General features: G+C 40.0%; 1 protein-coding gene across 4 annotated transcripts in view; it reads left to right on the plus strand.

The window, feature by feature from the left end:
* The window catches only part of PALLD (palladin, cytoskeletal associated protein), a 338972-nt gene that overhangs the window by 131227 nt on the left and 192700 nt on the right, over positions 1–15045 (plus strand). For all 4 annotated transcript variants that reach the window (XM_050946163.1, XM_050946157.1, XM_050946156.1 and 1 more), the window contains 2 exons: positions 786–927; positions 1292–1315. In XM_050946163.1, the coding sequence (XP_050802120.1) occupies positions 786–927; positions 1292–1315 (166 nt within the window). The remainder of the gene's footprint in view (positions 1–785; positions 928–1291; positions 1316–15045) is intronic.

The raw sequence follows: 15045 nt of genomic DNA on the forward strand, positions 1-15045 counted from the left end.
CTTGGGTACTAGCCTTTCAGGTACTGGTCCATGAAGGTACCTTCTAGGATTGTACCAGGATAGGACATTCATATATCTTGTCCTTTTCCCTTTGGGACATTCTACTATTAACTTGTGAGAGTAACTCCCTACTTGTTGCTATGGTAACACACTAGTGTCCTGATGCTGACAGTTTTCCTATCTACTTAAGCCAAAGCTTACTTCAGCTATTGGAAGGTGTTATGCTATGCTTGACATGGCTGGACAGAATTGTGAGGCAGGTGTAATACATTCAGTTAACATAACTTCCCAACACTTATATTAATACTGTGCTTAACATATATGTATTGACTAACAAGAACAATTTATTCTCTCATGTCCAGATTAGCCAATATGTTGTTAACAAAATGCACATCTTAAAAGATGTGTGCCAGCTGAATATTCTCATTTCACACCACGGGGTAAAAAATAAGATGGAAAAAGTATCTGTTGACATCCACCTTTTGTGGATGTTTGGAGTTAACCATTTTCCACTTTCTTCTCAATGATGTTGCTTTCAGAAGATCAGCCTCCTAGAGAACAAGCAGTGCACTACTTCTTCTGTAACAATGATAAATATGTATTCAAAAATAGACCCTGTATTAAACATATTCCAACTGAAAACACTGTTCTTGGAAAAGAAAATCAGCAGAATGTTATGACACAATGAAATAAATTGAGGATGGGTGAGGAAGGGAATCTTGATTTGAGTGTTTTAAAGTATGTGGGATTTTTTGTTAATTTAAAGTATGTTTGTCACATTTCAGGAGCTGCAAAACTCCACAGCATCTGAAGGACAGGTTGTTGTACTAGAGTGCAGAATCAGGGGAGCTCCTCCATTGCACGTCGAGTGGTTTCGACAGGGTGTTGAAATCCAAGATTCTCCAGATTTCAGAATTCTCCAGAAAAGTAAGACATAGCCCTTTGGCTAGCCCAATAATATTCATGTATTCTCACGAAAGCACCGTGGAATTAGCCTCAGTCAGTCAAAGCAGTCACTTTCCAGCATAAGGATTGAGTTATGGATAAAGGGAAAACCTCTTATCCACTTATTTGGGTAATAGTAATACAGACTAAGTAAATTAATTCCAGAAGAACTATTATAGGCAGGTGATATGAATGTCATCCTTGATTTTTTCCTGCCAGTATCATCTGCATAGATATGGTCCTTGCTGTAGTATTTCTATACAGAACTTCTATTATTTTTATTAATGTGACCTCTTTCTAATACATTTTTCTTGTTTATTTTCTCTTTGGATAATGTGATATCCAGAGCCCCGGTCTGCAGCTGAACTTGGTAAGAATCATATGAAAAAATAATCTTTTGATTCACTAGCTCTTTGTGTTTGCATTGAAGCCATAAATAGAACAATGTTTCTGGAGCACATTGGTAATATGAAACCCCCTTAAAGACAATCTATTCTTTTATCACAGGCTTCATATTTTGCACTGTGCTTTACATCCATTCCTGTATTCGTTAAACAGTAAATTCCATTCTGACCAATACGGAGGTCCCCACTGACAAAACCTTTAAATGATCTTTATTCTCAGAAAATGAGCAACTTGCAAGCTAATGAGGAAAAACAATCCCCACAAAATTCCATCACCCAAATTCTACTTGCATAGTTTTGTAACACCAGACCACTAAATGCTGGTTTCCTCAGTCTAGCTTCCCAGATGCGAGTTGTCCTAAATGTAAGCAGAACTGGCTCAAAATAAGCACCTTTTAGTTCCAGTGAGCCTTTCTGGTGTATTCACAAGGTATGACTCTTGGAACTCAGCAGGCATAAAAATGGTCCTTCCATTTGCACTTTTCTCTCTACATCCTTATTTCACTCTTCACACGTTGTGTTATGGACTTTTTTGGCTATCAGCTAGAAGTTGTAGGAATTGGAACATATGTTCTCCCTTGCCATACCATTTTTATGTTTGTGCATGAAATCACTAAAATCACCATCATGGCACCTTCTAGCTCCTGTTCTGTGAGAGTGAAAGAAAATGGTTTCTTCTGAAGCAATTGTTTAGGCTTTTGCATAGATTGCTTGGCAAATGTCCTATAAGAGCACTGCAGCCAACTCTCTTCCTCTCCCTTTCTCCAGAGATTAAGTCAAGGGAAAAACTAGTTAGTAGGACCTACTAGGGCTAAATACTACCACTACTGTCCCAACTTTGTATTCTCTGGCTCAAACTACAGAATGTAGCATTACTTGCTGCCAGTGAGAGCTCTTGGGTATGACTAAAGTTGCTCCAGCCACTGTAATGGAATACACTTGGCTGCCTGGCAGGGGACTCCTGGCCCTGCAGCCCATAAATGACAGATAGCAGAGAGGAGGCACAGAGCAGGGTTATTTCTATTCATTATAACATAAGCAGAGTATCGGGCTATTTTCATATGCTGCCTCTGCTCCTACTTTCCCAGATCAAACAACAAATGGGGGAGGGGATGCCTCTTAGCTTGGTGGTAGAGGATGACAGGTAGCAAAGTAAAGGGCTCTGAGCCTGGGGCTGGTTTTCTGCACATGAAGGGTTGTGTGTGAATGTGGGGTGTTCTGAGCCTTGGAGTGTCAGACAGGAGATGGCTCAGAACTCATAAATAAGCAAGCGTTTAGATGTGAAGAAGTTAGGGCAGAAGAAAATAATTTTCTACCTGCGACATAGGTGTTGTGCAGGATGTTTCTGAACTGATAGGACTTGGTTAGAGGAGCCTAGAGGTTTTGAGATTCTGCACTGGTGGACATGGGGTGAATTGGCGGGATTGAATACGGGGGAACGGCGTCAGCTGGGATTTGGGTAGGTGAACTGGTGGTGTGCATGTGAGGGATCTAGGGTAAAATCTAGGTTGAAGAGGAAGGGTTTGGGACTAGGAAAAAACAGTGAAGGGCTAATATGGATAACTATGATCTTCCACCATGTGTTTTATGAAACTGAGCTGGAAGAGAGAAGGAGGGTGCTCCTTTTTTCACCTCACTTCTCCATCAATCTCCCTTATCCCCCCAGCAAAACACTTCCCTATTGTGCCCCCAGACACAGTGCCTCAGTTTTGGACCTTGGAAATGTTGATTAGCAGAGGATGTGAAGAGGTGGGTGTGCAGATTGCTGTATGCAATCCCATTACTTATTTTGGGCATTAGTTGTCATGGGAATAAGTACAAAACTTGCATCTGTGCTTATTTTTATTGCAACTTCCCCACATGGTTTACTGAGGTAACAACCTTAAAAGAAAGTTGAAAACAGTATATTTGCTCAAACTGGCCTCTCATGAGGTATAACAGTGAGTCCAGGTATTAACTATGGGGTTTGGGTTATAATTATACACTAGTCTATATTTGTTAAGAATGTCAAATTACAGTACAATCCAATTTTTCTGAAGGGTTTCAGAGACCTGTGAAGCCTTTGGATATGCAGGAGAGTAACATACGGTATGCATTGCCATTGTGGGCTGTGATTGACTGGTGGTTAACTAGGAGTTTGGTTATATGGTGGTCAGAAAAATTGGGCTAAAGGAGGAGATATTCAAAGGTAACGAAGGGATTTTATGCTAATGCTGCACAAATAACTGACTATTTGGTTTGTGTACAGGTCCAAAAAATTGAAAAAGAAAATTGTTTCAGGTTGATCCAAAATGAAAATGTGTAGTAAGTTTTGGCAAACCAATATGTAGAGAAAAATTTCATTTTTGTGTTAACAAAAATGTTTGTCAGTGCCAAACAAAACATTTTATTTTGATTCTGTGTTTTTTGAAAAACATTTTAAAATGTTTTTTTAATAAAATTGACTGAAATTCCAAAATAAAATGCTTTTCCAAAACAAAACGTGGAAATATTTAGTTTCAGAAATGCTCAGACTGTTTTGACATTTCCAGATTTTCTTTAACCAAAATAATTTTGCCAAAGTCTACCTGAATTTGATAATTGTTTTAGCCATCAAAGACTGCATTTTGGGGTGAAAAAAAATGTTGCATAAAAAATTTAGCCCCGCTGTGTTTAAAAGCCCAGATTCGCTGTGTTCCTAAATTTCTGTGGCACTACTGAAAACTTCCCCCACAATATGTCTCGTTATAGCAAAATGACTCTACTCAAGTTATTGTTTTTTAGATGTTATAAAACAAAGCAGATCAATGTGATAAGTTCCTTTGAAAAAATGAAAATTAGTATTCTTTGAAAATACGGACTGTTTCAAATTCTGTTTCTAGATTTAATATACTTGGTGTTATGAGAAAAGCCCTTGGCATATCAATATCAATAGAATCAGCAGTGCTCCCGCAAGTGATTGTTCATATACACATTCCTCTGATGAGTGCATGTGCTTCATATACTAGAGGTGGGAGTCTCTTTTGCCAGCAGTATCATAAGGCATGCATGTGCTAGTCAGTCCTTGTGCTCCACTGCAAGGGCATGTAAAGGAGAGGTGTGCTTGCTGCTGTTCAGTTCCTCTCATGGTTGAGAGATGAAGCCCAACAGTTCAAAAGACTGCCAGCCCCTTCTTGTAGTTTAAGCTAATGGGTTTATATTATAGTTTGGTTGCCTGTTCCAATCTTCAGTTCTTAGAGCTCACCTGGGTAGTATGGTGTCATCTGATTTGCTGGGATTAAAACACTGCCCTTCATGGGAGCAAACTATACCAGCTTCAAACGAACACTTGAAGTCCCTCTGTTTTCTCAGCGAATCACTTTTTCCCAGTAAATGTGTAATATGCAGGTCCTTTAGCTCCCAAGCTAGAAAGGACAGGGAGGGCTGCCTGTAGGTCTTCCTAATGACCAAGTCAATGAGTCCCACTTCTGAAACAGGCTCAGTAGATTCCAATGTACAGGGATCTTCCAAGCCTACATATAAATGCAAACTCTTGGCATTCAAGAGCTCCAACTCAAATAGCAAACATGACAATAGCATTGTCCTTAGACAGACTGCAGGGAGCTAGAAGACCTCTGGGCAGGTCACTCAGAAGAGATCCCTCTAACAGGAAAACCTCCCCATGGCACTGAATGTTGTCTGAGATTTTGCAACCCAAAAGGGTTCCCACTGAAGCTCACTCTCAAGACAGTTCAAACCATATGGCACTGAAGCATCTGGCACCAAAATCCAGAACCTCAGGAAAGAGTATAGCACCAACCATGGCACTGCCTACTTCAGTGTTCCAGGCACTGACTCTTTTGACTCTCTTTTGACACTGGAATCAAGCCAATCAGGACAGTTCACCATCACTGTGGCATAGTGTCCTGACAAAACCAGTTCCCATGCACCTGTACATGCTGCCCTGCCTGGCACTATTTAGATACTGGCACCAGTGGACCTGCAGATTCACCCAGAACCACAATTGTCTTTGTTGTTGAATTCCACACAATGATCTATCTTGTAGTTTGATCCCTAAATCTCTGAGGGAAAATCTCATGGCTCCAAGTTATACATTCTTCCGGGATTCCTCTTTAGAATTGAAGGACAAAAAAAGTCTAATTCAGCAACAGAGTTGCTTACCCAGCCTGTCTCCACAGCCCTCAACAACTTGTAGAGGATCCAGACACTGCTTACGCAAAAGATATTGGGACCCACAGAATCCAGGCTCATGGTTCCCAATCTCCTGGCTTCTAGGTTCTTACACACTGATGCCCGTGTGGCCTCTCTAGGGACCCTGGTTGGCTCACAGCAACTTTAACCCCAGGAAGCTACCTCACCACCAGAAGTCTGCTTCCTCCATGACACTGCGCATTCAGTTGTCCTAACAACCTTCTGATTCCCACACAACCAAAGGCAGAGGAGGAGGTAATGGAAGAGCAGGCACTGGAAGACAACCTGCCAGCACCAATCATTCTTTCCTCCTCATCACCCGATCAGGTCTTAGTGCCAACCCATACCCCAGAAATCGACAACTATTGAGGGTTTCCAACACACATTAAAGAGGATGGCAGAGACCATCCAAATTCATATGGCAAAGGGACAAGAACAGACATATAAATTGGTGCACATACATCAAGCCTCTACAGTAGGAAAGTCAGCCGTCCCAATTAATAAGACCATCGTGGATCCAGCCAGAATCTTGTGGCAGACACCTGCTTCTGTACCACTACATCCCCCAGCACAGATAAAAAGTATCAGATGCCTACCTATGGGTGTGGAATTCTTTTACATGCATCATGCTCCATCTTCCTTTGTAACTGCTTTGATAAACAAAGAGGCAAAACAATTCTGATCCACACCAAAGGAAAAAGGACTAAAGAAACTAGATTTACTTGGCCAGAAAGCCTACTCCTCAGCAATCCTAAAGTTCTGTGTAGCCAGTTATGAGGTCCTATTAGCCAGATACAATTTCTGCACACAAGAAAGACTGCTTGCTTCCCAGACAACCTTCTGAGTGACAGTCACAAAGACTATGTGTTGTTAGATAATGCAGGCTAGCGTCTAGCCAGAAGAGTCTCAAGCAGCACTCGATGCAGTGGATATGGCTGCTAGCTCAATGGCAATGGCTGTTGTCATATATCTGGCATCATGGAGAAGTCCAAACAGTGGTGGAGGACTTACCTTTAAAAGCAGTCATGTTGTTCAGCTCTAAAACGGACTTGGCCCTCAGCACATTGAAGGACTCATGAGACACCTTTTTTTCCTTCAGAGTACGTACAAGTTCTTAAGGGGAAATAAATGAAACAGAAGTATGCCTCATGGAGACCAGTCCAGTAATTCTTTTATTACCAAAGGTCTTCAGAACAACCTAGGAAACGACAGCATCTCCATAGGAGAAGACAACCCACTGCTCTACCGCAAATTTCCCCATCTTCTCAGTCCTAGAAGCATTCATTTTGATGGGATGGTCAAAAGATGTGTCCTTCCTCCATCAGCTCCAGAAATTTATGACCTACCCTTCAGAAAACTGTTAGCTCATTTTAGGCATACTGGGTCACTTACCAATATGTATACAATAACACATGACTATTCCATCAAGTTTTCTACAGTGTCTACCCCTAACCTCCTTCCTTGCCTCTTTTCAAAGACCCTTCTCACAAGGATCTACTATGTCACAAGGTCCTCCTGCCCCTCTCTCAGAGCAATAGAAGGGTTCCTTACAGGGAAGGTTTCCTTAGCAACAGTTTCCTAATCCTGAAGAAAGAGAGGCTGGAAACCCATCCTAGACTTGCAGAACACCAACACCTTCATTCACAAATTAAAAATCCAGATAGTCACCCTAGCATCAATAATCATCACACCGAAGTCACGAGACTGATTTACACCTCTCAAATTCAGTATGTATATTTTCACATTTCCTCACAGAAAATACCTGAGATTTACAGTGGTACAGGACCACTACCAATACCAGATGGTACTCCACAGCACCAAGGGTATTCACCAAGTGCTATCACTAGCAACAGTTTTCTTAAGACAAAACATCAACATGTATCTTTACCTAGATAATTGGCTGTTATGGGGAAAATTGCCTTTTCAGACCCCCAAAGCCATTTCCATCACACTCAACCTTTTCAGAGCTGAGGCTTGAAAGTCAACAAAGAGAAACTGAGCTTAACCTCAGTCCAAAGGAATGGATTCATTGGCACAGTCCTGGACTCCACCACCTCCTGTTCCTCAAGACAGGTTTGAGAATCTATCTTCTCTTTCTTTTTCAGCTAGAAAGAAATCCAAACACCAATGTAAAGTCATGCCTGGCCCTCCTAGGCTACGTAGGCTCCTGAACATTCACGACTCCGCATGCCAGACTTCACCTCTGATGCTTGCAGGGTTGGCCGCAGTTTGTTTACACAACCTCCAAACATCACTTGGACAAGCCCGTTTCCATCCCACCCTTGGTCCTATTCTCACTGAAATGGTGAAAGGACCCATCAAATGCAGGCAGAGGGTCCCATCCAGAGCACCTGTATCTTCCACAATAGTAGTCATGGATGCATCCTTACAGAGATGTGGTGCTTGTACAGATGAACTAACAACATAGTGCCTATGGTCCCTGAGAAAGCAAAACATGCACATCAATCTCCTAGAGTGGTACAGAAGGCCTGTGAGATTTTTTTCCCCTAATCTCAGGACCGTTGGTCCAAATAATGACTGACAACATAACAATCATGTTTTACATCAACAAACAAAATGTGACCAGACGTTCCTCACTCTGCCAGGAAGCAGTCAGACTCTGGAATTGGTACATCATACATTGAATATACCTACCGGCAATATGCTTACTTGGACTGCAGAGTGGACAATTTCAGCAGACGCTTTCTCCCAAATCATGGGTGGGAAATCAAAGAGAGGATACTGGCAGATACCATCATACCCTTTTTGCCAATCTATGCAAATGTAGCTGTCCAATTCTGCTCAAAAGGAGGACAGAGTCAGGGATCTATAGTGGACATGTTCCTGGTACCATAGTCAGGAGTTCTGATGTATGCTTATTCTTCAACTTCATTAATTCCCAAAGTGCTCCACAAATTCAAACAGGGCTTGGCCAAACTAATCCTCATAGCTCCAGCATGGCCCAGACACTTCTTGTTAACAGATCTAGTGAACTCTCAGTAGCTCAACACAGTACCTTACATCTGCTGCCTGATCTGTTATCTCAGAACCAGGGTCAGATCCAACACCCAAATATACCACTCCTGCACCTCATGTGGAGGCCGAATGGATATTGTCAGTAGAGCAGGCTTGGTCCTCTCCAGTTAGAGAAGTTCTGATAAGCAGTAGAAAAGAATCAACAACACAAACTTATCTTTCAAATTGGACAGCATTTTCTCATTGTGGTAATCAGAAATAATTGATTCCACATCACTCCTCAATCCTTCAGATTCTTGACTACTTATTTGAACTCAAAAGCAAGAACCTGTCTTTCTGCTTTGTCAAGGTACATTAGTGGCAGTATCAACCCACCATCTACCCGTAGAGGACTATAAAGTCTTCTGTTATATGACAGTGATGAGATTCCTGAAAGGCTGAGTTAAAAAATCTCCACCTGTCAGAGAACCAATTCCTCCTTGGACCTGAGCTAGAGCTGCAGCCCTCATGGGACCACCTTTCAAGCCAATGGCCTCCTCTTCCCTGCTGCACCTGTCAATGAAAATTGGTATTTTTGATAGTGATAACTTCAGCTGGAAAAGGAGAGATTCAAGTGCTAATGACTGTTTGCAGTATTCCACCTGGATGAGTAGGAATGAGGACACATCATAAATTCCTTCCCAAAGTAGTGGCAGATTTCCATCTCAATCAGCCAATATACTTACCAGTATTCTTTCCAAAACCTCACACATCCAGATTAGAGGCAACACTGCAAGTGTTGGATGTGAGGAGAGCCATGGTCTACTTACTTCCTAAATAGAATGAAACTTTTTAGAACAACTCCAAGACTGTTTGTATTATGGAAAGGATGTAAGGGTCAGTAATTTCATCTCACAAACTATCTAACTGGATTTCTGATTGCATTAAATATGCTATGAGGTAGTCAAGGTAGACTCACCATCCATGATCAGAACTCACTCCATCTAAGCACAAGCTATGTCATTCCACATCACTGTGAAACTTAGCTGTATCAGACATTTGAAAGGCTGCTACTTGGGTGTCATGACAATGTGCCTTTAACGAAGCCTTCCATAATTGTTTTAACTACTTCAAGCTCCTACCTCCGTAATATAATAGTTGTTTGGGAGTCACCATCAGTGGAATGTGCACATAGACAATCACTCGAATTAGAAAGGGAAGTTACATTTACAGAAACTGGAGTTTTTTAAGATGTACTGTCTGTTCGCACATTCCACATCCCACCCTTGCATCCTTCTTCAGAGTCCTATCCTAAGAGATTCTGTAGTGAGAAGAAACTGAAAGGGGGTGGTCGTCCTTTGCTCTTATATGTCCTCGCAGCAGAGCACAAGAACTGAAAAGTGCATGCACCCCCTTTACGTACTGCTGGCCAAAAAGACTCCAAACTTTAGCACATGAGGTGGATGCCACACCATCAGTGGAATGTGCATACTATAATACATCTCAAAGAACTCCAGTTACTGTACATAAGTAGCTTCCCTTTTCTCTACTACCAAGTCATCTGCTTTGTGTCTCCTAAATGTAGCTTTTATTCACTCACCCCATCAGCACATCTCAAGGTTTCTGAAGCAAGTGAAACTTTAAGCAAAGTTTTCTAGGAAGTCTACAGTTCACCAACAAATCTCCCTTTTGCTTTTTTCACATCCAGTTAAAATTGTCAGAATTAACTCTCATTGATGTGATAGTCTCTGCATATTTTAGGAGTTTTAACCATTCATTGAAGATGAATAGTGCTACATGAGCTAATTATTTTATATTTAGGACACTGTGAGGATCTGCTGGATAAGACAGACACTGGACTGGGACTCAAGAGAACTGGGTCAACTCTTGTCTCTGCCTTTAGTTGCTAAGTGAGCCTGGGAAAGTCACTACCCTTCCCTGGTCCTCCGTATCCCTATCTGTAAAATGGGGATAATGATACTCACTTCCTTTGTAAAGTGCTCTAAAAGAGCTAGGTGGTGGTAGCATTATTAATAACTAAAATATAAGTAGAGTACAACGGAAAGGAAGTGAATACTGTAATAATTAAAAATAAATACTAATTTACTGTCAGTATTATTTTAAAACTACTACCTATATAAAGATGGGAAAATAGTAAGAGGTATTCTGACTCAGGAGACGATTTCTTCCCCAGCTCTCTGGAATGTACTACACCATCACTTTGAAAGTGCAGAATGCTCTTATTTCCATGTCTGGCCAGCTTTATTTATGAAACTCCCTCCCATTGATGTCCTTGTGAGATTCTCTGAACGTGCCATTGTTGAACTAGTTTTTCTGGTTTCTACTATTCGTAGTGATATTCCACACAGTGGATCCGATTCTGCCCCCAATGAAGTTAATGATAAAGCTTCCACTGGTTTCAGGAGTGCAGCATCGAACACTATATGTGTATAGGGAATACAACTTAAATTAGCAGAATCTGTCCAAACAGGGAGAACTTTAACTTTGCCTGTTGTGCGAGGAGCAGAATTTCAGAGTTGAGGAACCTTACTGCATGTTTTACAATGAGCAGTTGAATTGATTCCAGAAATACAGTGGATCCTTTGTGTTGCAATGCAGATTCTAGAAAACCAGATAAACCAATACCTGTGAAAGAAATGGCTCATAAGCAATCAAATTTCAACTGCTGCTGAATGCAGGCAGTGATAACATGCACAAGAATTGAGTAAAGTATGAGGAAGCTCACAAACTATAAAAATCTGTTGTTATTATGTGGAGTACTCGAAAATTTGAGGTAGATGCAGTTTCAGCAATTTATTGAAATATTTTGATGCTACGCATATCCTATGTGTTATATAGCTAGTGTCCAACTGTGACTAAAAACCTTACAATGCAAATTCAATGAGCCCTATATGTTTATAGGTCAATAATAATGAAATAGGAGCAGAGATCTCCATAAATTCGTACAGCTGAGAGACTGTGAAACAGGTTTTTCTTGTCATTGTTATGTTCTATCTGCCTAATGTGTTTTACACTCCTTTCTCTGTCTAGACGGAAATCAGCCTGCATCACAAATCTCTTCAGACTGTTTTGTGAATTAATAACTAGTCAGATTACTTAGGGCCAAAATCACAGTTTGTCAAATTACCTGCTCTGTAGTTCTTTCTTTGACATTTTGACTTTATGCTGATTGAATCCTTCAAAGAACAGTCTGTGTGGGGATAGAAAAAAAAAGCCCATAGAGTCATTTGCCAGCTGTTGATGCTTTGGTCATTACTCAGCTGTCTGGAGCCAGCCACAAACTGTATTGAATTACTGTAAGACAATTGTCTAAAGGCATGTAAGAAGAAAACTGTATAAAATCATTTTTCTTACATTTCCAGAAAATTGCTGCACATAAAATCTTTCAAAGCACAATGCTGCATAATTTGACCAAAAACCTCTGAGAAGATAGACATCACATATCTTGGATCATGCATTCTAGGTTTCATGTTTTGCTATAGTAGCCCAAGGGTGCATGATAGGAAATAGCCCTGTACAACATTTCCAAAGATGGCCGCATTAAGTTTGAAACTGAAAAATAATGCAAATGTAACAGTACTGCCCCAAAATTCAGTCTTTTCTTTCTGGTAGTTTGGTGAAACTTAAAATACAACCATTTCTCAGTAAATGAGTATACACATTATAGGGCACATCCCAGATGAAGTAGCTCCACCCAAGTTGAAAGACCTATCTCAATTTACATCAGCTAAGGTTCTGGCTCTTCACTATGTAAAAGAAAAGAAAACATGAGGTCAACAGCATTCAACATTCAGAAATGAAAGGTAAATGTAAAATAAACTAAAGATATCACTAGATTAGAGAGAGAAACTATAATTGGATTGGAAATAATAGAAGCCCAGCTTTCCCTGCTACTCTGATCCACCTCCCTACTAACACTACCTCAGTTTTCTTCTGCCAGCTGTCCTCTGCTACCCCACTATATCTGCAGTATTTTGTATTCTGTCCTTGTCCTTATCATACTGCTCAGGCTGGGCTGGTATGTTGGTGCTTTCCATACCCAGGTCAGTACACTAGTTCTTTATATTCTTAGCAATTATTGTAAAGTATTTATAACCTATTAGCATCTTTTAATAGTCAATTGTCAATTATATAACTATATATATATATATATATAGTTGTATAACAAATGCACAGCTCTCTATTTTCAGAATGTTCTCAACTCTTTGTGAAATCCAAAATCTGAAGATTCTTCCATCCCCATGCGCATTAGGCATAATGGAGTTACTCTCTGCATAGATTGAGACAGTGGCAAAGTAGGAGAGAGAAATCTCACAACAAACTATCTTCTCCTCACCCCAAAACGGATCATCGCAAGAGCATTGGTGACTAATTCCTAGGGAGTGACTTTTTTTCCTATGCTGCCACCAAAAAAAGACCCTTATTTTGTCTTGATTAAAATATTCATGAATTAAGTTGTTTCCAGGGGTAGTTTGGCATGGTGCTTGGTATGGTTAAAACATATTGTCCTATCTGGTAAAGAGCCCAACACCACTAAGAATCTGTATTCTCAATTTTCTCACAATGAACAGCCGTTTTCTCATTCTGGTGCTCATAAGGTATCAGGCCCATAAACTGTACCATTTTGCTAACCATCACACCTCTCCTCAGCTAAGTTCTGACCAAATATTTTGTGGCTCCTATCCCATGAACTATCTCCAGAGTTAGTCAGTGCTGCATGTCTTCTGAAATCTTGACACTGGTGTAAACTTTAATCTCTAATTTTAGAGCTCATGAGAATACAGGCTGAAATCACTCTGGAACTGCTGTGTAGGTGGGAGGGAGGTGCAGCAACGGTGATCAGAATACCCTACATAAAAGAGAAGGCGTCAACTAACTTTTTCATTATTTTTGTTACCAAATGTTCAGAGTTTTCACAAGACTGAGCTGATATTATCTATTGTTTTTATTTGAGGCTCCTCTTTGTCTCTGCTGGAACTCTGTGGTTTCTCATCACATTCAATTTAATTCTGTTCTACACTTACTTGTTCCTCCTTGCCTTCCAGACAGATTCCCAATTTACTAGAGGGGACCTGTTGAGTGCATTGCTTTCTTAATCTGCGGTGACTCAGGGCATAAAGGACCAAGACTAGAAATAAGACACAGGTTTACATCTGACAGGTTTTTCACAGTGCAGAAAATGACCACTATGCTTACCCACTCTTTGTTTTGTTTTGTTTTTTAATGGCAAACTCTGTTGTGGCTTTGGAACTATGACATGCATAGAGCTGTTGCTCTATACATTGCATCATGGCCAAAAATTCTTTGTTTCCCAGGATTACGTGTGCATCACAATGGAGGAAGCTGAAGATCAAAGTTGAAAATCAAAGCTGCAGATCAAAGAAAAGTGTCACCTTTCATGTGATGCGCACACACATTCTGGGAAGTAAATGCTCATCTCTGAAAAACACTACATAAGGGAGAAATTAGTAAAAATGCTCCAGAACCAGAACACTAAAAACAGAATTACTAACATGGACATGGGTAGAACTCTGTTCCCTAAAGATCTAATAGAAAATATACTAATTGCAGACATAATGGTCAGGGGTGAGGGGTTTCTTAACTACATTTAGTTCTCCCTTATGATGATACGGTCTCACATGCAGTAAAAGAAAAAAGTTCAACCTGTGAAATACAACCCTTCTTGTTATCCAACTGACAAAATAATCAAGTGCTTGCTTGCCTCAGCATTTTACATGTTTCAGTGAACAGAATGCTTTTGTATTCATTTAGTCAAGTGTTAAATATGTTCAAGGCCTTGAGAACAGCATTTCAGAGCTGCCTTCTGGAACACATTTCTGTGATGAAATTATTTGTCAGCTGCTGATTGCTGGAAATAGAACAGACATTATTTACTTCAAATCACCGGATTTTATTTAACACAGCGACAGGGAAAGAAATAATCGCACAAGATCAGTATTTAAAACTTAACTAAATACACAGAGAACTAGCTATCCAGCTTCTATTATGGGAGTTATTTGCCTAATTCCTACATACAATGAACTTATATTTTATTCCAGTGTTTTATACAAATATTTGCTAATAAATCCTTTTGCAAGAATTCTTGGTGAGACAAAAACAGTCTTGTTTTTGGGAAACAAATCCACTGACACCAATGGCAGTTTTCTTACACCTCAAATATCTTTTAATTAGACAGATGCTCTTAGGGGTTTTTGAAGCTTCTGTGACCTAGCTTTGGTCAGTTTTCTCATGGGTTTCTCATAATGGAACATCAAAAATACACAATTCTATTCGACTGTCCAATCACCCGCCCCAGAAATAGTCAGTTTGTAAATTATAGTAATTACAGTTACCTTATATGGGTTAATTATTAATGCAATGTAGTATTTGCAAATATTTTATTTAAATAAATAAAATGTGTCATGGTAGAATACATAGTAAACTAAATCAATCCATTATTGAGAAGTAAATTCTCAGTGCTTCCCCTGTTAATCACTTTAAGAAATTGTATTGTTATATAAGCACTTACAGAAATAAGATAATTCTGCTA

The sequence above is a fragment of the Gopherus flavomarginatus genome, chromosome 3 (genome assembly GCF_025201925.1).
Source record: "Gopherus flavomarginatus isolate rGopFla2 chromosome 3, rGopFla2.mat.asm, whole genome shotgun sequence".
NCBI classification, from domain to species: domain Eukaryota; kingdom Metazoa; phylum Chordata; order Testudines; family Testudinidae; genus Gopherus; species Gopherus flavomarginatus.